The sequence below is a fragment of the Periophthalmus magnuspinnatus genome, chromosome 7 (assembly GCF_009829125.3).
Source record: "Periophthalmus magnuspinnatus isolate fPerMag1 chromosome 7, fPerMag1.2.pri, whole genome shotgun sequence".
Taxonomy (NCBI): Eukaryota; Metazoa; Chordata; class Actinopteri; order Gobiiformes; family Gobiidae; genus Periophthalmus; species Periophthalmus magnuspinnatus.
The window spans coordinates 20,986,212-21,011,300 of record NC_047132.1 but is presented as its reverse complement, the minus strand read 5'-3'; the positions used below and the strand labels follow the sequence as shown (position 1 = coordinate 21,011,300).

Here is a 25,089-nt window from a genome sequence, read left to right as displayed (position 1 = left end):
TGCATGCATTATTCTTTACATGTAAGCAACCCTTACTTCCAGGTATTATCTAATCCTTTCTGATTGTAGGCCAACATAGTAGTCCGTGTACTTGAAAGATAAATCTGGCCAATGGTGGGATATTACATATATTAGTAGTCAAATTTGTCATAACTTCGCAGCAGCTTCTGTGCGCATACGTCAAGACTCCAGTAGTGGGCGCAGTGCACAGTCCCTTCCTGTTTCCCACTAGCCCGTCAGGCAGCACTTTCCAAGCCTTGACATTGCGAAGATGGAGGCTGTTATGGTCTAGAGCAGGATAACGAAAAGCAATTCGCCAGTTTCCGAGCTCTGTTATGACAACATTTCCAACGTGTCCAGGTAAAATACAGCTCCTGATTTTAGACCAAACGTATAAACGTTAGGACCCGGCAAAGTTAATAGCTAGCCCGTGTGACAGGAGATTTGCTAATGTCAACCTGCAGGCTAGCCAACATTAGCTGTGCTAATAGGCTAGCAACTATACGACGTAGATAAAAAGAACTTATATCTAAGATCACGAGACATCATGTATTTTTGACACCCGCCTGACAGCTAGATGTAAAAGATGTGGTGGTATACATCCCATGAATTAGCCGATTAAAAGCAGTCATCTTGTATGTTGTCGTATAAACATAGGCTAGCATAAGCTAGCTTTCTAGTTCCTCGAACCGTTTCCTGGTGTTCCTTCGTCGGGTTGTCATTAGTTTTCGGGTTTAATAACGTTGTTATTGTTTTTATGCCTCGCATTAATCGATGTCTCGTTTTACACACTAACTAAGCGCTATGTTATGTGATATTTAGAGCGTTCGTCAAAATGATTACTGCACAAGTTACTGCAGATAAACATGAGACTGTCAGTTTGCTGGAGACCATTCCCAAATACCCTACTACCAATATGCATGTTTATTAATACACCTCCAAACCACGCAGCTTATCACTATTACACATGCAATCCTCTCAGAGAGGCATGTCTCGCAAACTGTATTTGAAAACGCCAATAACAGCCCCAATTATATTATGAATATGTTCTTAACCTTACAGCTACTCTTTTATCTTTATGAAAGCACCGCAAAATGAAATGTCTGAAATAGTTGTAGTTAGATGATTTGAAGTGCTGATGTGGTGTGTGCACAGGTGGAGGCAGGAGGTGTGAGTAGAGTACCCCTGACATCAGCAGCATGTACTCAGAGTGGCGCTCCCTTCAGCTGGTGGTGCAAAGTGACCAGAGCAACCTCAGCGTTCTGCACACCTACCCCCCCACTGTGGGCACGGAGGTGGCCAATGCTGTGGTCAAGCCCCTGGGCACAGCTGTAAGCCCTGTAGCCACTGACAACATACTCAAGACTGACAAGGAGGTAAGAAGGAACCTTACTTCAATGTAAATATTTAGCTCTGTTGTAGGTCAGTGTTCCTAAGCCTTAGGAAAGGACTATTGCAGGCCCTGATTTTAATTATTCAAATGACAATATGAGTGTGGAGTGACATGAAATAAAGCTTTTGGTGATGCTGGGCAAATGTGTGAGTTCAAAGTATGTATAAGTGTTCAAAGGTAACACATGTGAGACCATAAAATCATATTGCCAAAAGATGATGGATATATAAAATTGTGCTGTTGTTAATGTGAATACTTTTTTTATGTATAATGGTTGAACAAAAAATTTAATCAAATGCAGATAAGTGTCCCAACATTTTTTTTTCCTGTGAGAATATAAAACACATCTTTAGAACTTGCCTTTAAAATTGTTAGGTTCTGTCTAGGTGTGTAAATGGATATGTGCCATACAGAAATATCTTCCCTCCGTCAATAACATTATGCGTTTGGAGCTGGAACTGGTTATCTTCAGCACATCATAATTATGTTGATAGCTAGTAATTATGTTGGGAGCACATTAATAATCGAGTAGTGTGGATTATTTTGATAAATGAGCTTGTTTGCGGAAGTCATCAGATGATCATTATACAAACAAAGATGGATTACACAAACAGGGAAATTGAATTATTAAATATTCCTTTAGCATTTCTAATATGAGTGGCTAATAGCTATTACATGTATGAGAGAGGCTGACAGAAACAATGAGTAAGCATTAGAGGAGAATTATATTGCATGTTATATGTTGTTTGGGGCTCAGAATCTGGCAGAGGCCACTGTGTAATGATGGGGTGGTGGTAGAAGAGGAGTCCAAGGAGAGCCAAGGATGAAGACGCAGAGGAGGATGTTGATGTCAAATGGATGATGGGTGTACGTTGGTGTCACTCAAGCTGGTTAGCAAATGAGGAAACTGAAGAGTAGGTTTAAATGAAGAAGGCTGGACGAGGATTAGCAACAGAGGAGCTGTATCATGTATGCTTTGATGATTAGCTGATGTAGTTGAGGACGGAGTTGGCGAGGATGGTGATAGGATACCATAGGTAGGTCTTCCAAGGTGTATTTAATAATTGCTCATTTGAGCAAGTATTGATATTAAAAAAGTTACATTTACACGACAGAAATAAACCTTTCCTGAATACTTTTAAAATGATCTGGATCATAGAATAGTAAACGCCCACTATGAAACATACCGCGATGACTGAGGGGTTACACAGATTTAAGGCCACAAGAAAGTACTATGATTTAATGTGGAAAATGACATTATATTGTCTAAAGAAAGAATGTTTTTTGTTATCATCATTCCTTAGTATCAAAATCCAGTTTGAAATGTTATTATCCTAACATCACTACTTGGCACAAAAGCATTCAGATTATTATCACAAAAATAAATGTGTTTAAGCAAAAATATTCTAAACCAAGTTCTGAAATCAAAGTTAATTAAGAGAAAATGTTGTGCTTCAGGTGAAATGGACCATGGAGGTACTCTGTTATGGCCTCACCCTGCCTTTAGAGGGTGACACGGTCAAACTATGCGTGGACGTGTACACAGACTGGATGATGGCCCTGGTCTCTCCCAGAGACTCTATGCCCCAGCCTGTAATCAAAGAGCCCAATATGTACGTCCAGCTCATCCTCAAACATCTCTACAATGTCTTTGTACCAAGGTATGGCACTCTTAAGATTGCTTAGTTTGAAATTCTACACCAAAGCAATGGCTCTTTACTTTGTTTTTGTAACCTTTCACCTTATCTACTCCTGTAGACCTGACCAACACAGTCTAAACCACATCAGACTGTGCCAGCAGGTCCTAACTGCAGTCCAAAAACTGGCCCGCGAGTCTGTTTCCATGGTGAGGGAAACATGGGAGGTACTGCTTCTCTTTCTGCTGCGCATCAATGACACATTACTTGCACCACCCACTGTTGGAGGTAAATGGCAATGTATTTTGGATGAACTTTATTAGATATATCTTCAAATATTTGATCTATTAGTAAAAAAAACAAAAATTGATTTTTATCAATGTATAGCTCATCTATGAAGAATACTGTATACCAAAAATACTAAAAAGGTTGGAAATGCCAGCTATGGAATTGTATTCTGTATTTCTTGTTTTATTTCAGTTTTGGTTGTTGCTTTATATTTATATGAGATGCTGAATTGATGGACACTAGGTTGGACAACTCATAATAATATGCATTGTTCTTGTTCATTACTTTTTATTAGCTTAAAGGTGCTGTAGAAGGGTATAGCTTGTTCAACTGTTCTTGTCATATCCAACTAGTAGTATAAAACATCCCCTCTAATGTTTTCTTTAGTTGGTGTGGCTGAAAAACTGGCAGAAAAACTCATGGCAGTGCTGTTTGAGGTGTGGCTGTTGGCATGTGCCCGCTGCTTCCCCACACCGCCATATTGGAAGACGGCAAGAGAGATGCTAGCCAACTGGAGACATCACCCCCCTGTGGTAGAGCAGTGGAGCAGGGTGGCCTGTGCTCTTACCTCCAGGTTAGACCACAACACAAAGTACTGTCGAGGAAAATTAAGTTTTTATTAAATAAAAATATTAAACATATTTATGGTTATTTGCTATTGTTAAAGTTGTAGCTAAATAACATAATACATCATATATAAAGCAGACCTATTATGGAAATCGACTTTTCAGAGCCTTTAACTATGTTATAGTTGTTTCCCCTCACCATTTATTCACCCAAAGTTGTATTTGGAGTGATTCGTGCATTTTGGAGAAATCTTATTTCCGAACACCATATTGCTGATCAACTCCTGTTTTCCGCACCCGTCCCCTGTATTTATTTTTTTTCTGCAATAAAATTTTCTTAATTGGTGATATGCACAGGATTCAGCAGTGTTGCAAAGTCGTTTAGGTACAAATAACAAAAAATCTGCAGCTTGCTAGCTTGATGTGCAGCTATCCATCAGAGCTGCTGACAGCTGCGCAGCTCTTTGTTGAGATGATGTTTATGGTAATGTCTGCTCCCATTGGGCACTGCAGTTTTCTAACACAGAAGTCAGTGGTCTTATTTCTGTTATTAAGTCATTTTAGATGAATATTGCAATTTAAAATGTCCCAATTATAACATAATGATCCATGGGTGTCATAAGTTATAACAATATAGTGGACACAAGCACAATATGTCTTCTTTAATTGTTCTTGATCAATGTTGTATATCACTGACATGTAGCTGTCTTTTAGGCTCATTCTTTGTTGCATAAATTCTAGGAGGAACCCTGCTTGGGCATACTGTGTATACTACAAACATCTGTGCTTTGGGCTAGTTCATGTGATGCCAACATATAGCAAATGAATAAATCAGTTTGTTTTGCATAGACCTAGTTTTAAGTTCTTGACCAAACCGAGATTTACTAAATTATAAAAGCCTGTATTCGACCCAGTGTTTACAATGTAATAATACAAAACAAAAAAAGTATTAACTACTTGTTGTATGCTTATACACTGCCTAGCTAAAAAAAAAGGTCACATACTCTAATATTTCATTGGACCACCTTTAGCTTTGATTACAGCACGTGTACGCTCGTGACATTGCAGAAGCTTATCGAAACAATGCCAAAGATTTATTTCCATGCAGTGTTGCATTAATTAATTTTGTTCAAGATCTTTCATTGATGATGGTAGAGTCTGACCGCTGCACAAAGCCTTCTCCAGTACATCCCAAAGATTCTCAAAGGGGTTAAAATGTGTGAAAATTATGTCTCATGCTCCCTGAACCACTCTTTCTTAATTTGAGCCCGACAAATCCTGGCATTGTCATTTTGGAATATGCCTGTGCCATTAGGGAAGAAAAAAAAATCCATTGATGGAATAACCTGGTCATTCAGTATATTCAGGTGTCAGCTGACCTCATTCTTTGAGCACAGACTGTTGCTGAACCTAGACCTGACCAACTGCAGCAACCCCACTACCTATTTGCTTCCTATTTTTTTGACCAGGCAGTGTATATTATTAGCATTTTACATCTATTAAAAATAAGGTGAATAATGTTATTGGGCTGTATGATTTTATTCATATTTTTGTTAATTATATTAAGACTTTTGAGGTTTACGCACGGACCAGCATTCCCACCATTCAAAGTGCCCGATGAAGATGCTAACCTGATTCCAATAGAGATGGACGATGACTGTGTGGCCCAGACATGGTACCGCTTCCTTCACATGCTCAGGTACAACATCAGTATTTTGTTGTTACGTCATTGTTTTCTGTGTTTAGGAAGAGAGATTTATGTTAGGAACTCAAAACTATCTCTGTTCCTCATAGAACACTTCCTCTTGACATGTAACTATGCATACTCTGCTGCAACAACACAGTCTTCACTAGCTCGCGTGTTTGTACCATGTTATGATGTGTGATTGATGTGTGTCCTCTGAAATGGGGTTACTTTTGTACACCTATGAAAACAAGTTTCCCTGTCGGGACAATAAAGTAACAAACTACTTCCCAACAGCTTTACTGAAATGTTTTACTTGCCATTTCAAAACTGCTATATCACAATAAATGCATATTGTGTTATGTTCATTTGGGAAAAGTTGTGTTTTTTTGCAGTAGGATCTGTCTGTAAGTGTCTGCATGTTAATCCTTAATTTTTTGTTAATGTAATGTGTTGCTTTATATTCTCTAGCAACCCAGTGGATTTAAGTAACCCAGCCATTGTGAGCACTACTCCAAAGTTTCAAGAACAGTTCCTGAACTCCAGTGGGCTTCCTCATGAAGTAGTACTACATCCATGTCTAAAACAGCTTCCCCAGATCTTCTTCAGGGCTATGAGGGGTGTCAGCTGCTTAGTGGATGCATTCTTGGGTAAGAAAGAGAATAGGATATGGACAAAAGTACACATTTGAACAATGTATTCAATATATTAAAAAATAAAGCAGGCAAAAAGCTATTCTATTGTATGATTATGCAATGTCAAATTCATATAAAATGTAGTTTAAGTCCAGAACCATTACTATGACATAAACTTATGCAATATTTACAGAGGCAATATGGTATAATAGTTGAACTATTTAAAATTTGGTAGTTTCACACACAGAAAGATGATGATCTTTCTGATTATTGTTTAAATAATTTGTTAGTCTTCCCTTGCATTTCCAAAAGGACCACCTCAGTGATGGTGAAAAGATCTATATCGTATGTATTTCTCTGCATTGTCCTGTAGGTGTCTCTGTTGCAAAGAAAGTCGTACGGGAGAGGGTGTTCACTTTCTCTCCACGGCTGCACTCCCATGGTATACACATATGAACTATTGTTTTATGAAATGGGTCTTTGATGGATTGAGCGGTGGTAACATTAACCCCTGGTGACTTGTCCCAGATTCAGTATTCACACTTTGCAACAAGATCAACATCTACTGTGGGCTTAAAGAAAATCAAACAGAAAATATGTCTCTCTGATTCTATCTAACAACTGTCTTGCATGTTTGCCAATGAATGTTTGATCAACTCCTTAAATGAAGAGATATTTCTTCCCTTTGGATTACATTTGAATTGGGAACATAACTTTCACTTTTCATTTGCCAATACAGGAAGAGGCATGAAAAGTAGTTTTAATTGGTTAAGGCCAATCAAATGTTTTATTATGAAAACACGGGGGGAAATGAATGTTCTCAGCTCAATATGTATGTATCTGTTTACAGGTATATCACGACCCAGGGCTGACAGTGCCCCGCCCACCCCAGTCAACAGAATGAGTATGTCTCCGCCCCCTTCAATTACCAACACCACTCCCCCTCACAGTCGCAAGCAACGTGCAGTGGTCACCAAAACGACAAGCAAGAGCTCAACTGTAAGTCCTTATTGTGTATGTCTCAAAACAGCATAAGGCACTAGTTCTGCATTTTTTCTGCCATAATCTTGTAATAAGATGTAAACACAAATTTTGAATAATGGATACATGTTTTACACAATGGGTTGATGAAGTTGAAAATAATGAAAAAGTTGTATTGTATAATTTTTTTTACAATTTATGTGAGACCCTTGAGGAGGAATGACTTGTTTAGCATGGCACCTAATTGACCAGGTCTCTAATTTAGTAGTAAATGCTTAATAAGAAGGGGTAAGTTGAAGAAAAAATATTCATGAGAGGTTCTAAACTTAAAAATATCAATAATAAGGACTATATTTGTAGATAACTTGCAGAGGTCACTGATGCTACAGAGCAGGTGGTCTTACTCATCCCAACAAAATTTTTACCACGTTTGTGCAGGCAAGTGGAACTCAACCAACCAAAGCATCCCAACAGCAGCAGCAACAACAACAGCCCTCCTCTTCACCTACACTACTGTCCAGTCCAAACCAGACCAGCTGGGAGTCCCGGCCTCTTCCTGCCCCGGCCCGACCAAAAGTCAACAGCATCCTCAACCTTTTTGGTCAATGGCTGTTCGACGCTGCTCTGGTGCACTGTAAGCTCCACAGCGGGCTGAGCAGAGACCCTAGTATGACCGGTAAGCAGCACACCACCTCTAAATGCATTCCCTTTGTGCATGGGCAGGTGGGTGTTTTTGTCGCTGGTCATGGTATGTGTTTTTGTGGTGTTTTCTGTGTTTTTATACGTCTCTCTGTTTTTGGGATATGCTTTTTTCCTTTTTCACCATTTTGTCCTCAGAACAGGCCTTTCTGAGTTGATGATTTGGATTTATGTGGTCAGACTATAGCAACAAATAATTGACCCAACATTAACAGTAAAACTATATTATGCCAGTGTCATAGATAAATATTTTCTTTTGACTATGTTGCAAATTACATATCAGGCATTTTTTATAAACCTATTGGTTGGCTATCAGCATACTGATTACACCATCTTCAATTATGAAGTTAATGTGGAACCAAATAAAATGAGATAGAGAATTATAGATGACAAATAGATGTTTTTTTCCCCAAATTTGTCTGTATAGTATATTTCGATTGGTTTAATTAAGTCAATAATTATAATAATTGCACAGTGTCACTTTGGCATCGGATTTCAAAGCAGCATGCAATATAAATATGATTTTTACGCAAAAAGCAGAAAAATATTTTAAAAGGGACAGTAGTAACTTGGAAAGTTATAAGGTGTCCATTTCTTTTTGTTATTGGTGTAGTGTCCTGCTTGTGTCTACCTTGTCTCTTGTAAGAGCTTAAGTGATTTGAAGGTCACTAGTGAGGGAAAACAAAAATAAAATCACAATTCATGCCTGATTTGAATTGGATCTGCTTTGATTTTGTGTCTCTCCACTATTTCTGTTATCTTGCAGCCTCTTTTATCCAAATTCTCCTTTCTTATAAATCTTGTAAGTAGGAACGGCAGCTTTATTTTTCCTCACTTGATTTGCGTTTCTTGACAAATCTTCCTGCTTTCTTTGTTCAGTTGTACCATTGCCATTACTGCCATGTTTTAATTTGTTGCCACATGCCATATAAAATGTTCACCAGCGTTCTCTCTCTCCAAAGGCGATGGAATGGGTTTCACCAACTGACTACATTTTTCAGCCATGACAACGCCACCATGTTTTTTTTGTTTATTTATTACATTTTTTTTCATTTATTTATGTTAACATTTTATTTGGGTCATACTAATCCTTAATCTTGAAATCTGTGAGACCCCTATGAGTTTGGCATCAGTGTCTTTATCTCTTGTCCACTTGTTTAAGTTTATTGGTTTGGTGCCTCGATGCATGACGTGAATGTTTGTAGTATAAGTGACAGTCATATAATTGCTACAGCATGGGAGCTGACACAGGGATTTTGCTTTGTCCATGCAGCAAGAAGTGACTGACATGTTTTATTACCAATCCACCCCACTCTGCTCGCATTAACCCGATGGTGAAGTCGTTGTGTCAGAACTCCCCTTTTATTGAATGCTTTTGAATTGTGAGAGTGTGTGTTTGCAGTTTGTCAAGTCTCCTTTTGTGATAGTAATAAATGTTGCCTGTATGATTTGTAAATGTTATTTTGTGTGCCAATCGCAGATGCCAGTTGTCGGTTTGCCTAAAATGAATACATGCATGTTAACAATAGAACACAGTACAACTTGGTGTGTTTTCATTCTCTGTCTCTGCCATTTTCTGCAGCAATAGCCACACAAGTAGGTCTGGAGCTGAGGAGGAAGGGCTCCCAAATGTCCACCGAGTCCATGGTGGCCAACCCACTATTTGATGCCAATGAGTTCCCAGAGAGCTACGAGGCTGGTCGTGCTGAAGCCTGTGGTACACTCTGCCGCATTTTCTGTAGCAAGAAAACCGGAGAGGACATTTTACCAGTTTATCTCTCCAGGTAATGAATACATGTGAATCCTATTTGGTCTGAAATAGTGGAGCTTGTAAAGATGTAAAGAACATTCCAGCTTATTTAGTTTGAGGTATAAAAATAGTTTTTTGTTTTTTTTTGCAGATTCTATATGGTTCTCATTCAAGGACTCCAGATATCTGACTTCATCTGCAGACCAGTACTAGCCTCAATTATTCTGAACTCATCCTCTCTCTTCTGCTCTGACCTGAAGGGCATCAATGTGGTGGTGCCCTACTTCATAGCTGCTCTTGAGACTATTGTGCCAGACAGGTCAGTATTGTTTTCTGCATACAAGAAAATATTTAGCTTATTTGCTTATACTTTGTAATGAACTTGGTGCATTAAAGTGCTTTTTCCATCTAGGGAGCTCTCCAAGTTTAAGATGTATGTAAATCCTACTGATCTGAGGAGAGCATCCATTAATATCTTACTCGCCATGTTGCCATTACCACACCACTTTGGGAACATAAAATCAGAGGTAAATGATATAAAGCATGCTATTGACGTGCTTGGTTACACAAATGGTAAACCTTGTGATTAGGGCTGAAACAAGTTTCATTCATCAGGGTGTCCTCAAAAGGCATTACTGTTGCTTAATTTCTGTATAATTCTGTAAAGGTCTCCTATTTAGGGTTTTTAGGTATTAAAACAGCTAACCGGCTCAGCAAAAATAATGATTGTTTGATAAATTATTAATCTACCGGTACATAATAGTTTGATGCTCGTCAGATGTTTACATTGTGTTTGTATTCCTAACAAATTGTTTTCATAAAATCAGTCCAAACTTGACATTTTGTTATGCAGGTTTTATTGGAGGGGAAGTTCAATGAGGAGGATGTGTGGCCTCATGACCAGCCGGTGTCTTTTCTGTCCTTACGGCTCCGTCTAGTTAATGTCCTCATAGGGGCCCTGCAAACAGAAACTGACCCCACCAACACACAGCTCATCCTGGGTAAGTAACATCTGCTGCTCACTGCACATGTATGTCTCGCAGACCTGTCTTTGTCATTGTTTCAGATTTGTTTATTTTAATAATTTCATTCTTTTACAGGTGCAATGCTGAATATTGTCCAGGACTCTGCTTTACTTGAGTCCATTGGTGCACAAACTGAAACAGTATGTGTGATTTTACATTTAGAACTTTTTTTTATGAATGATTATTTGAAACATTTGAGCTTTAGTAATGGTTTGTTGTATTTTTTTAACACAAATAGGGATGTAACAAATGTGTGTTGACAGGGGAGCATAGATGGCAGCCATGTGACTGTAAGAAGCCAGAGCCACAGCCGCACCAACAGTGGTATCAGTTTTAACAGTGGGGGCAGCACTGAGGCAACCAGTCCCGACACTGAGCGGCCAGCACAAGCTTTACTGCGTGATTATGGTAAGAGACATGCTACTAAAGCATCATATTATACTGCATGGTGACATAGTTATAAACTGTGCGTCAGCTGCTCTATGGAAAATAACATTTAAAGGATGAATAACAAGTGTGCTCTTTATTGCCTACGTAATTAAAGTGATGTACCAAGTTAAGAACCTCTGGGTAAAATGTCTTTGTAGGTGATGCCAGATTGTTTTGCTGTGATGGTTTACTTTTACAAAGATCTACTTCCTTCCTTTTCATAACTCTCTTTGACTGCTATGCTAAATGCGTTTGGTAATGCATGTGCTAAATTTGGTTGAATTTCCTGATTGGTTGGTATCTTGTTTGAAGCCCTGAAGCTCTAATACGTCAGACTTTTTGCTTTGTGTCTTGCTTTGCTCATTTCTATGCGGTGTTTGGTATTTCGGGGTGTTATATGATCTAGCTCTTGCAGATACGGCAGCAGGCCTGCTGGTGCGCAGCATCCACCTCGTCACCCAGAGACTAAACTCCCAATGGAAGCAAGACATGAGTATATCACTTGCAGCTCTGGAACTGCTGGCTGGGCTCGCCAAGGTAGGTATCTGCTACAACATGCCTTATTTTATTAAGATTAATTCCTTCATTTAGATTGTTGTTTACATTTTTTTTTCTTTCCCCACACAGTGAAACAAGATTTTATTAAATAAAATTTCCTTTCTGTTTTGCTCAGGTGAAGGTGGGAGTAGACTCTGCCGACCGAAAGCGAGCCATCAGTTCCATATGCACATATATTGTCTATCAATGTAGCCGTCCTGCTCCTCTTCAGTCCAGAGACCTCCACTCCATGATTGTCGCTGCCTTCCAGTTTCTGTGTGTGTGGCTCACAGAACATCCAGACATGTTGGATGAGAAGGTGCCAACATCATGCCATAACCCTTTGGTCCTTGGGATGAGGATTGTCAGTTGAAATGACAATATTTTCCTCTTGTAGGACTGTTTGATGGAAGTTTTGGATATTGTGGAGCTTGGTATCTCTGGCAGCAAATCCCGACAGGAAAATGAAGTTAGGCATAAAGGGGATAAAGAACACAACCCAGCCTCAATGAGGGTGAAAGATGCTGCTGAAGCCACATTATCCTGGTAAGACTGAATTTAAACATGTGCCAAAAGTGGTATCTTTGCGTTTTTAACCACATAACATTTCTACATTCATGTTGTCCACCCAGTATCATGCAGGTGCTGGGGGCCTTCCCCTCTCCCAGCGGGCCTGCCTCCACCTGCAGTTTGTTGAATGAAGAAACTCTCATTCGCTATGCCAGACTGAGTGCCACTGGAGCCAGCAACTTCCGCTACTTTGTCCTGGACAACTCTGTTATCCTGGCCATGCTGGAGCAGCCTCTTGGGAATGAGCAGAGTCAGTCATTTCTCAGTTTTGTATTTAGTTTTTAAGCACCGTGTTTTGTATATGAAATACTATATAATATATTTAATTGTTTAATGCTTAATTTGTTTCTCAACAGATCCTAGTCCTTCAGTGACTGTGTTGATCCGAGGCACTGCTGGTAGACATGCCTGGACCATGCAGCTATTTCATCAGCCTAGAGGGGCACGGGCCAATCAGAGGGTGAGATGATATTTTCTGATACTTTCTGTATTCAATTTGATAGCAAGCAACAGCATAATATATGTATATGTGTGTGTATCTGTATTAAATATATACATACATACATACATACATACATACATACATACATACATACATACATACATACATACATACATACATACATACATACATACATACATACATACATACATACATACATACATACATACATACATACATACATACATACATACATACACATACACCCACACATACATACACACATACATACACACCCCTACACCCCCACATACACATACACACACACACACACACCCACATACACATACACACACACACACACACACCCCTACACACACACACACACACACACTTTCTGGTTTTCCTGCATATACATTTACATGTATATTTTGATCACTACATACCACAAATACAACTATGATCTGTTAAGGTCTATTACAACTTTTTTTTCTATTAACTCAGCTCCTGTAACATCTTTCACAGCAGGCGTTTGCTCCAGAGGGCCGTCCAACCCCCAACAATGGTGTGGGCATTAAGTACAATGTCAAACAGAGGCCATTCCCTGAAGAGGTGGATAAGATTCCCCTGGTCAAAGCCGATGTCAGTATTCCTGATTTGGACGATATTGTCAGTAAAGAGGTGAGCATTATTAGTTTGACCTGTTTTCCATGAAAGTACAATAGGAATAATCTTTGTGTTATTAAACAAATATAGGTGTGTTGTATGGGCTGGCAGGATCATACAAAATGTCTGCTGAACAATTTCCCACACGTGAGTCCTCGGAGGTGGGAAGGTTTTTTGGTGTAGGGGAATTGACCTGGTTAAAAACAAGCAAACTAATTTTATCTGTTTTCAATTCAGTACAGCTGCAATTCTTCTGGAATATCAAGTGAACTGAATCCTACTACTACCACTGTTAATACATAAATAAACAAATTGGTTGATTTAAGGCACTGTACACTAGTCATTGCTGCTGTGTTGGATTGCTCTTGATTTGGGTAAATGAACGACACTCACCTGCAACATAGGAAGTATTTTGTGTTCTGTTAATATTTTATCTCAAAGTTTAAATTATAAAACAGCAGATCCACTTGTGTCCTTTTTGTGTATGACAAGCAAAAAAGCTCAAATCCAGTTTCATAATCAGGAAAAGTCAGCAGTACTGCATTTTGGTCAGTATCTTTGTTTTAATGATATGGGATGGTGTTTACCGTAGGCTTGGGTGAAAATCCCTATGCTTAATCTTCAACAGCGTTGTTTTAAATCTTTTTTGCATTCCTGACCACAGAGATATTCCTTTCATGTAAATTAAGATATTTTAAATCTTAAACACAATTGTAGCTTATAATGTGGCAGCTGAGTGTATGTCTTAATAATGTTTTTGGAATAATTTGATTAATCTCCTGGTATATTTCTGTTTGGGAAATGTCTTTGTTCTTTTTGTATTCAGCATTTGCATTACAACCTCTAATAATCCCCCACTTTTTCACTCAGCTCGAGGTTCAGCTCGACAAGCTGCGTATACTGATGACCAAGCAGATAGAATATGAAAATGCCTTGGAGCGACACAGTGAGGAGGTGTGGAAGTCCAAGCCTTTCCCTGACCCTCAGACGGATTGCAAACCCCCTCCGCCTGCGCAGGAGTTCCAAACCGCACGCCTTTTCCTCTCTCATTTTGGCTTCCTATCTCTGGAGGCACTGAAGGTCACTTTAACTAAAGCTTTGTTATACACTTAATCAATATCTTTGCCATTGCTAGTTGCCGTAAAAACCTGTACGGTTTTCCTAGGAGCCAAACAACAGCCGTCTACCTCCTCACCTGATTGGCCTGGACTCCTCATTATCAGGGTTTTTCGAGGACATCAGTTACCTGGACCTGCTGCCGTGTCGACCTTTTGACACTGTTTTTATTTTCTATGTGAGAGCTGGACAAAAAAGCAGCCATGAGGTAGGATAACGGCAAACAGACGACATAAGATGATTATATTTCTTTTACCAAGATAAACCTGAGCAAATTGTCTTGTTTTTTTAGATTCTAAAGAATGTCGAATCATCTGCAAGTGTTCAGCCTCACTTTTTGGAGTTCCTACTATCCTTGGGCTGGCCTGTGGACGTAGGACGCCATCCAGGGTGGACTGGACATTTAGACACTAGCTGGTCTCTCAATTCCTGTTTAGACAGCAATGATGTGCAGCAGACAGGTAACAGGGAAGGGCTGTGACTTGACCATTGCACTAAAAATAAAATGTGTTAATAAATATGTGTTTTCACCAGAAGATACCACCCCCCCTGAAGACACAGGAGGTTCAGTGTTCAATGGAGAGAAGAAAGTTCTCTACTATGCTGATGCCCTGACAGAAATAGCCTTTGTTGTCCCATCTTTTACTGAACATTCTGGTTAGTCATGTAAATCTACGTTGATATTAAATAAAACTAACCTGTTGTTTGATTAAAACCTGATCCTTTTCTACACAGAAGAGTCATCTGTACACAGTGACTCCACAGTGGAAGGAGACACCAACTCGGATCTAATGCCAGGATTAATGAAGCAACCCAATCTCACACTGGAGCTGTTCCCTAACCATTCAGAAAACCTTGAGTCGGTTAAAAAGGTAACGTGAGCTTTTCTGTGTTATTCTGTGTCCTTTTTGTGTATTCTGTCTTTTCAAATACATGTGCGTGTGTGTACTGTTTTTGCAGCTAAGCCCTCTGGTCAAAACAAAAAGGTCATCAACTGGAAAGTCATTTCCAGCTTTGGGACCTGAAACAAAGGTTTTTGTTGTGTGGGTGGAGCGCTTTGATGATATTGGTAAGCACACATGCAGTAATAATTGTGTGTGGGCTTCCTTAAGGGCTTTAAACTGCATTTTAAACCGTTTGTTTTGTTTAGAAAATTTCCCGCTGACTGATCTTTTGTCAGAGACGAGTACAGGTTTGGAAGCCAGTATGAGCAACAGCACTTCCTGCAGGTATGAAACATGTGGTTTATAAAGAGTACTTTAGAACGTTACCAAAGCAAACCAGCTGCAAAGCAAAACAGGAAGTCTGGCAACATGTGCAGAAAATATGACAGAGTATGTTTATACAAAATACAAGACTTTGCACATTTCTGCATTCCCCTTTTTCTTGATTCTACAGCATCTTACTCTGCCAGAGCTTGACTGTATTAATTTTCTCACTATCAAACTAAATGTATAATTTTTATCTGTAATTGGCTGGTTGGCATCATAGACCGTATACCCATACACAGATATGTCCTCGTAGCTGAAAATCTCCCCGGTTCATGTTTGTCTGATGCAGGTCAGGTTTATTAGAGAAGGATGTTCCGCTGATTTTCATCCACCCCCTCAAGACTGGACTCTTCAGGATTAGGCTGCATGGGGCTGTGGGCAAATTTGGCATGGTTATTCCCCTGGTGGATGGCATGGTGGTCAGCCGCCGGGCTTTAGGTAAGGGCGTTTTGTTTCTTACTGTACTGTGACTGATAAGTGCTTGAGACATAATAATAATAATGTATTTTATTTATAATGGACACTACATTTATGTTATGTATTATCTTGTACTTTTTAGTTGTATGGCACAGTTAATGTTTACTGTGTTTATTGTCTGCAGGTTTTCTTGTACGTCAGACGGTAATTAACGTGTGTCGGCGAAAGCGCTTGGAAAGTGACTTGTACAACCCTCCTCATGTGAGACGTAAGCAGAAGATTACAGAGATTGTCCAGCGTTATCGCAACAAGCAGCTAGAGCCCGAGTTCTACACCTCACTGTTCTATGAGGTTGGAGAGGGATGGCCTCATCTATAACTCCACCCGCTTGCCCTGTCTTGACACTGGCAAACAAACGCACACAACACACAACTCTGATTCCCACACATCATTTTCCCATCTCACACACAAGAATCTTTATATTTATATTGTACTATTTTGTTATTTATATGAATACATATATCAACACTGTCTGCCTTGTCTACGAAAGCAAAATGTCAAAAATGCCAAGGTGGAGAAAAAACTACATTAGTATGTTGCAGCTGACGATTGAAAATTTGAATGGCGGAAGTTCATTGACTGTGCTTGTTAGATTTTTGCTCTAAAAGAGTTTGGCTTGTCTTCAACTGCAATATGATAGTTCCCTTTTTGGCCTCGGAACAGTTTTCCCTTGTAATTCAAGTTTTAGTAATGTCCAAATCTAGATCTAGTAAAGTGGGTATATGGCTATATACATTGTCAAATATGTGGGCTTTTTCAAATTTACCAACAAGTATCGGACAGTTTGATGCAATTACAGAACATTTCAGTCTCCAGCTAAAGTCTTCCTTGTATGAACACATTTGGCCATAGTCGCAGCACTGAGCAACTAATAGTATTGCTGCTCTATATTTGTGTTCTTTTATTATTGTACTGTCAATATGGCATCAACACTGTCTCTGTGCCTGTCTGATTGTCAACATCTCACCCCATCTACTGCACAGTACCATAGATTATGGAAGTACATGTGTTAAAAGTACCACAACCGGGTAGGGTTCTGTCTGTATTTCACACTACATGTTACAATGAGATGCTGTGACTCCTGGCTCGTGTTTAGCATTTAGAGTGCTAAACACAAGCACACGATTTATTTTTTTTTGTTGTAAATTAATTTCTATGAAGATATTTTGCGTACAATAGCATCCATTATTTCAGTAACAGCTGGTTCAATAAAAAGGTTTCTGAAAATATCAAAATAAATTCATAGCACATAATAACTAAAATACTCAGCCTGACCAATACAAACTGCATTATACTAAACAAAAGGGTTTTCGCCCCAGGATAGGACATGTGTATGAGTTCAAACACTAAAGTACATTTTGCCTTTTGTGCTATGCGTTGGTCACTGCTTCACTTGCGTTTACTCACTGTACTCTTGATTCAAGCCCACTGTCTGCCCTTAACAATGTGAACTTATTTATCACAGCAACGGAAGAGGGCAAACACCTCTAGTTTCTTTGTTATATTGGAAAAGTCTTAATGCACTGAGCACATTTTATTTTCTATTCCCTTTGGTTACTTTACTTGTCTTTTTGTACTTAAACCCTGCTGAAGGAAGAGTTTTATCTTATGAGCTATAAATGAAGAGGCATTGTCGAGTTTTTAACCTGTCATGTCTAATTGTGTGACTCACTTTTTATGACTGTGCTTTATGCACATGCCTTTTTGGAAGGAAAGTAGATAAAATATGCTTAAAGAACTACATACAATCAGTCATACATTGTATCTTATGTTACTCCATTCATGTTTGATCATATTTAAGGATTTGCCATGTACATAAGTGGAGGATAATATGTAAATATATGATGTAAGGCATTTAACAGTTGTTGCATTCCTCCAAAATGGCAAGAAACCTTGTATGTATGCTGTTATGTGTGCAGGAAGATCACCATGGTTTTGAATGTAACATGCATCAATTAAAACTACTATTGAAATTTTAGATTGTCATATGATTGCTTTTTGACAGTTTCCTCACATGATCAATGTGCACAAGTTTTGATCTGAGGTCTCAATTTTGCAAAAAAAAAAAAAAAAAAGGATTTGGATTTGGTCTCGTCAATGGCGTGGCATGTAGTACTCGTTGAATCCAGCAGGGGACGACTCTTACAAAGAAGAAAAAAGACGATCATGGACAACTACTTTTTCCAGATTCGTCGCGCGTAAAATGATTTGATCAGGCCGAAGTAGTTGGTGATAAGGTCAGTTAAGTTTTAGAAATGCATAAACGACTGTGACTGTAACTTAGGTTAATAGATTTCGGAATGGGACAATGACTGACAAGAGCAGTGAGATTGATTTGTTTGCTCTTTAGAATAAGTTTAAGATACTTTTTTGGGTAAAGTTTTGTTAAATTATTTGCGTTTTTACTTTGCCTATATTTCAAAATTTCAATTTGTCTAATAGCCCATAAAATAGTAGGCTATACCTTATTTACTTTGCAATGATCGTACATTTCACTGTTTTACTTTTGAATAACGTCTCTTGTTTATGCCCCACATTCCTATCCCGTGGTCTTTCCCCCCCAAAAGCCCCACGTGAGCACACAGATCTGGTGACAGTGGAGCCTGTGACATAATGCGCTCACATCAGAGGGGCACGATGGTGGCCCTTGTGCCTCCCTGCTGATGGATGGGTCCCTCCTCCTCCTGCTCTCTTCTCTGTGCTCAGTCTGACTCTCTCTCAGCTGGTGTGGAGAGCACGCAGCCTCGCTCCACTCTACGCTTGTTGTTTCATACTTTTGGTGAACTTTTGGAGTGGTGCAGTGCGCATCACCAGGGCTCGTGTGTGGAGACGCTTTGGGGAACACTTGATGCGATAAAATGGACTGAAGCTTGCGAAGTGTGGATATTTTTTTTTTGAAAAACAAGTCTGAAGGTGCTTGTAGGACCATGGAAGAAGAACAAGACGGGCATCTGGAGAACGGAATCCACGCCGCTAAGGATTCTGACCGACAGCAGCGACTCAGGCTTTGCGTTTTGAACGAAATCATCAACACCGAGAGGGATTACGTCCGGACATTGCTTTTCCTCCAATCGGTAAGTGTCCACATTGACATCGCGTTTCTAAAGTTGCCTTAGGATCTGGCAGAGTAATGAATCTGTCAGCTCCTAACTAAAAAGCTCAATGGTTGCACAAACATCTCGTAAAATGTCACAACTAATTGAACTTAATGTGTCTTATGTTTGGAACAGTTTTACTCTTTGCATCGGTCTTTACTACGGGTCAAAATGTATCACCTTTGTGGTTTTTATGGTCATCTAACATTCCTGTGTGCCTTTTGGTGCTATTTGCTTTTCATGCACTTCAGAGGAAACTACCTGTATGCAAAGGCGACTCTAGTTAAGCATTGAGCGCTTGAGGCATCATTCTCCTCTTTCTATTGTATGGTAACACTGAACCAAAACAATCAATGAAGGCCACTGTTCAAGCTGCCTTTGCAAATAAATAGATATTCATGAGTATTTGACGCACCACGCCTCCTTGACGCAAAGGTAACACTAACTGCATAGCCTATTTTGTTTTTTTAAGACCTGACAAAACCAAAACAATGGCATTTTCAGTAAGGCACTGTTGCATATTTGTTTTTAGGCTTATGGTTGGTTGAACACTCTTCCTGCTTTTAACAGTTCTTACTTTTTTCACATCTGCACCATAGATCAATGGTTTTAGGTTCCTATAAAATCAGATTATTGTAGATTTTCTTGGATGTCTTAAGCATGACCCTACCTTACAGTGTCAGATACTCTCCAGTCAGAAAGCATTTAAGGCTAGATAACCTAAGTATTGAGACTGCGTGCATGGAAATCCCCATTTGACTTTTGAAAAGTTCAGAGGTTAAGGTCATCTGCAAAGCATCACTATTGATCTCTGACAAATACCTCACCACTCCTTCTCAGCTCTTTTCAAATGCAACTTTTGGAATAATTCAGCCTGTTCTTGTTTCAAAATTCATCAGACATGCTGGTGGTTCCCTCTTCCTTGTGCTCTGTCACATGTTGTTACTTCCTCAACATTCTTGTAAAAAATGTGCTTGCTGTGATACAAAAAATACTAAAAGATATATTTAATTATATTAGCTCACATTCACACAGCGTTGCAATACACCAGTGCTCTGCTGATCTAACACCTCACCAAGCAGCAGAGGGACTGCCCCCTCCTCATCTCCCCAAAGCCCCTCTTCTGGCAGGATGATAAAGTCAGGCAGACCTCCAAAGAGCGATCGCAGAAGTCTGGGTTCCGTTTCCCTGTGGACATCTGAAAGCTGTCAGTGCCACCCGTCACACTGCTCCTTATCAGCACCAGCATTGTCACTGAGGGAAGACATATGGTGTAGAAAGAGAGATGAAATCCTTTTTATTATATTCTAATAATATCACCTTGCAAGACTGACCTCCAACTTTGCAGACGGACTGCATTGTTGTACATTCACATTATTCAATATTGAATTATGTATATGTTAATATAATATTTGGATGATATGAAATCTTTTCTTGCTGTTTCTGCAAGTCCTCTCTGGCTTGTCCTAATAACTCAGAGGAGCCCATGCCCATGCTGTGATGATAACACTGGTCTGACGGCGGAGCTCACCACAGATGGTTTCAATGAAGATATGGAGTGGTTAAGTCAACGGGAAAAGTGTGCTTATAATGTGTATGCTATAGGATTATGTACGACTTGCTTCTATGTTCTGAAAGAAATAAGTCAGAATTAGTGCGAAAATGTGTAGTCACAGTGGATGCATTTACATTGTCATTTATAATCAGATAACCCAATAATTAGGTTTGATTTTTGGTGTGTATTTACATGCTCAACTGCTGTATTTGTAAATTAATAGACAATTAATTTTAAGATGACTCTTTCATTCGTGAATACATTCTCTTTCAACTTTGTCTTCGATAATCTGATAGGTCCAGAAATCAGATTTTGATCCGATTTGTGTTGTGCATGTTAACATACCCATTGATGCCCTTCTATGGTGATTCCATATTTCTGTTTCTGCTCACTATAGTATTTCATTTGGAATTTGTTTTATTTATCAGAGTTATTTGTTCAGGGCGGAACAAAAGGGGGAATCAATTATAACAATTCTACCACTTTAATAATTCATGTTTCATTCATTTTTGATCTTTAAAACTCCCAATTCGTTCAATCTTATTTGGATGCAGTATTTTGGCTTCCAGTGCTGCTGTCCTTTACGCCACCCATCAGTGCAGATTTGATCCCACTGTGTGATATTTACAGAGCATTTAATATGGCTGTCTGCACCTTTTACCGCTGTTACTTTGGTCTGAGGTACAATGGGGGATATCTGGACTTGATGTCTTGCTATGCTGCTTATCTGTAGACACCTGATGGCATCGTCTCCTTCAACGTCATGGTGCTTTATCTTCTCAACTTTGATAAAATTTGGACATTGGCTTCACGTCACTGGCCGTCACCTTATCACCTATTATTTATACAACCTGCCTTTTCTTTGTGTCTCTTTCCAATCTTCACATCTTCAAAATCGATCAAGAACGACACACAAAAGCGGTCATGATTATCTGCTTCTAAGCCTTTTCGCATGTCATTCATCCCTTGGCAATTACCAGTGCCAGCAAGCTCATCCAGTGTGCTAGAGGGAAACAGGGAGGCATAGTGGGAGTACAAGAGGTGAGAAGGGGGTTGGGCTTTTGAAAAGGGGGGATTAAAGGATCACTTTGCTCCGTGTTATCATCTTAGCATCTTTTTCTCTTCTGGATAAAGTGCTCAGAGAGTGAATGGAAGCTATATTTCAAATCACCTTACATAAACCCTTATTGACCTTCATGTTTGTTTTAGGGTTAAGGTTTTTGCTCTGGGTCACTGTTGGAGGAAGCTCGGTTTGACCAATTTGTTCCACCATAAGCTAGACATGCACAAGAGTGGGCGATATTGACAGAAGTGAATAGCTCAATATTTGCGCGCATTATCTCGATGATGATACAGTATTTTAACAAAGTATCAGGAATGTCCAAATCAGATCTAGCAAAACACATTAATCACAAAAGTGCAGAAATATCAGTTAATACTCTTGTTTGGGAACTAACGCTACACATTTTTGTCTCTTTTAAATATAATTTTTAATCAATGGCATACTAGTAGTGGTGTCACCGTACTAAAATTTCAAACTCAATACTCCAATTCTGATACCACGATGATAATTAAAAAACACTCTTTCTTTAGACAATAGAATGTGATTTTCAGCATTAAATTGTAGTACTTTCTTTTATATTACCATGTGGCTTTATATCTGTGTAACCCCTCAATCGTCCAGGTAGGTTTCATAGTGGTCCATGGGCGTATACTAGTCTATGTGGTCTTACACTTGTTCTGATACAACTCAAGATCATTTTAAAGCTCTTCAGGAAAAGTGAATGTGACTTTTTTTAAATCAATAGTTGCTCAAATGAGTATCTAGTTTCAATACTAGTTTTAGTACAGATTTTCGATTTTGTATCCTAGACATTCTAATTTTGTATACCACCAAAAACAACAATTCCATTATTTTTCAATATATCTTCCACCTCTATATATGCAGCTAATGTTCAGTGATGAAAAGGCTTTATGTAAATGTATAAAAATAGTATTTTGGTTCCAGGACGTCTTTCTTAATGAGATAACGTAATTCAATCTAAATTAGAATCTTGAGCTTTCCCGGAAGAAATGAGGAAGAAACATAATCGTTTGCCATTTAGAAGGCTTTGACCATGATGACCTACGTCCTGATGAATTCTGACCAATAAGGACAACAGTGGAATCATATAGCCATAATCCAGTCCGTTTTGAGATGAAAAGAGCACAAGGTGACCAGTAGGGACTCTGCAGTGCCACAGGATAATAGGAAACATCTGGAAAGGCTGCCCCCTGCGACCTTAGCTGCAGGCCACACACAATTGTCAGTTTGTGTGCTGCTGCATTGGTTGTGGTTTGGCTCTGTGTGTACAGTGTCTAGCCTCACCTTTTTGGTCATTGTTGACTTTTGTGTCTGCATTTCACCTGCAGCCACCAGTCGACTGAGCAAACAGGATGACGCTTTTTGTGCCAGGAAGACATACAGGAAGCCAAGTTTGAGCTTCCTCCCCCCAAACCCAAGCCCCTCTACTTGTTCTCTTCGTTTTTGTCCCTCTTTTTTTCTACCCAACCCTCCCTGAGCGGTGGGAAAGACCAGCTTCATGTTTCCCTGCTCTGGGGGGGTATAAATAGCTTCAGATTCTAAAGAGTCATCTCGGCCACAATGCCAGTGGTTTCAGCTCACTGCAACACCAGACGTTCTGAAGTCATACAAACACAAGGGCAGAGGACTTCTATCGCTCAAGTAACGCCTAACAGCCCACAGAGCGCTAACAGCAGGTAGACTGTTACTTGTCAGGGTTTTATTATTACTGGCCTTTAAACTCTCACTAGGTGTTTTGTAAGACATGAGAGACCTGACACTGACACTCATCAAGCAGATCGTAACTCCCTCAATAATAAAACTAACCCCACAAGTGGCATTCCGACATCTTTAAAATTGGACTCATGTGCTTTTAATCCTAAAGTCGATTAATTGTGTCTTAGTCAACTAATTATTGTATTTGGATTATAAAAGATTTACAGCAGAAAAGAGAAAGCATGAAGGCAGTTTTAGGGGTAAATTGAGTTGAAGTTTAATCTTACTGTTTACTAGAACCTCTTTGAGTTGTCACATCCAGTTTGTGTAAGATACATAGTTTAGAGAGGTCATTTCATGCCTCCTTTTACTTGACTAATCAATGCACTGAGCAGTCTTTAGAATTTCTTACTCAGCAGCAATCCTACATTTTAGAACGTGTTCCATTTGAATTATCTGTGGTGTCTAACATGCTATACCTTGAATTTAGTCTGTTCAAGCTAAATGAACAATGATGATTTAATGCTAGCTGCAGCAAAAAACTAAACAAACGAGATCGAAGCCTCAATGGGACACTACTGATGTATTGACAGTTAGATCTAACACTGTCCTTGGCCATCACCATGTTTTACCATCTCCCAAGGTAAAGCAACATGCAGTCCCTCTGTTCTCCTGTCTTTGCGGATGGAGGAGTTTCATTATCATATGACTGTAGAATGTTTACATTGAGACATCCACAGTCTCCAGACACACCCATAATTGAGGTTTATCACACTAAAATATGGGATGCTTCATGGAACATTGTAATTCTGAGTCCAGAGATGGTGCTAGCTAGATATTTGGCTGCACAGCATTTTTTTCTTTGCTTTTTCTATCTTTATCGAAATTGTTGTTTCAAGTTTGACTTTACCAACTTGCTCTTTTCAGCTCACTCTGTCATCATTTTTCCTCTTTTTCACTTTCACCTGACTTTAAATGAAGTTTACACACCTTCCTTTTGTGCATTCTGCTGCTCATTTCAGGTACCACTTTGGGCCCATCAGTCCCACTCTCCTAAATTGCCCCCTTGCAGAGCCACTTAAGCCTTGGTCACACTGCCAAGTTGCCTGAATTGTTACAAGCTGTTTGATAAAGGACCCTGAAGTGCCACTTTTCAACTTAATCTTTTGCCTTTTTAGTCATGCATGTTGATAAGCCATTTCTTTGAGGCATAACACTGTTGGAGGAATTCTAAGAATTCAAGTTAACAAGTCTAAACCACTGTAAGACCCAGAGGCATGATGTCAAAAAAGAAAAAAAAATGTACTCATGACATTTGCTCATTTCAATGGTGTTAACTCCCAGTCTGACTGTCAGCTAAGAGCATGTGCTTATGTTGTGGTGTGCTATAATTGTATTACTGTATGTTTTATATTCATAAATATGTGCGCTATACAATTTATTTACATAATTTACTTCTGTGGAGAAACTCTGAAGTCTTATAGATAACAATCT

At 39.2% G+C, this 25,089-nt stretch overlaps 2 protein-coding genes across 14 annotated transcripts in view; both read left to right on the top strand.

The window, feature by feature from the left end:
- The first annotated feature begins 226 nt into the window (after positions 1-226).
- On the top strand, positions 227-18,144 carry ralgapb (Ral GTPase activating protein non-catalytic subunit beta). 12 transcript variants are annotated; one of them, XM_033970242.2, is made up of 31 exons: positions 233-360; positions 1,156-1,376; positions 2,852-3,054; positions 3,152-3,318; positions 3,706-3,892; positions 5,452-5,583; positions 6,040-6,218; positions 6,577-6,645; positions 7,054-7,202; positions 7,623-7,860; positions 9,466-9,667; positions 9,785-9,952; positions 10,046-10,160; positions 10,487-10,634; positions 10,734-10,798; positions 10,922-11,066; positions 11,503-11,624; positions 11,761-11,943; positions 12,022-12,170; positions 12,257-12,444; positions 12,551-12,654; positions 13,165-13,317; positions 14,173-14,382; positions 14,468-14,626; positions 14,711-14,879; positions 14,956-15,075; positions 15,154-15,290; positions 15,379-15,487; positions 15,569-15,647; positions 15,979-16,127; positions 16,291-18,144. In XM_033970242.2, exons 2-31 carry the CDS (start codon positions 1,200-1,202, stop codon positions 16,482-16,484), a joined length of 4,569 nt encoding a protein of 1,522 aa, XP_033826133.1. In that variant the 5' UTR covers positions 233-360; positions 1,156-1,199; the 3' UTR covers positions 16,485-18,144. The 12 variants fall into 12 exon arrangements, with proteins under 12 accessions (XP_055079010.1, XP_033826133.1, XP_055079009.1 ...); XM_055223034.1 differs by having other exon boundaries at positions 14,953-15,075; XM_033970241.2 differs by having other exon boundaries at positions 13,162-13,317; positions 14,953-15,075.
- Positions 18,145-18,869: 725 nt separating this feature from the next.
- The window catches only part of prex1 (phosphatidylinositol-3,4,5-trisphosphate-dependent Rac exchange factor 1), a 72,028-nt gene continuing 65,808 nt past the window's right edge, over positions 18,870-25,089 (top strand). Inside the window, exon 1 of one of the 2 annotated variants that reach the window (XM_055223033.1) lies at positions 18,870-19,240. In XM_055223033.1, coding sequence (XP_055079008.1) covers positions 19,094-19,240 — 147 coding nt within the window. In that variant the 5' untranslated portion in view covers positions 18,870-19,093. The remainder of the gene's footprint in view (positions 19,241-25,089) is intronic. The other variant, XM_033970321.2, reaches the window with a different exon arrangement.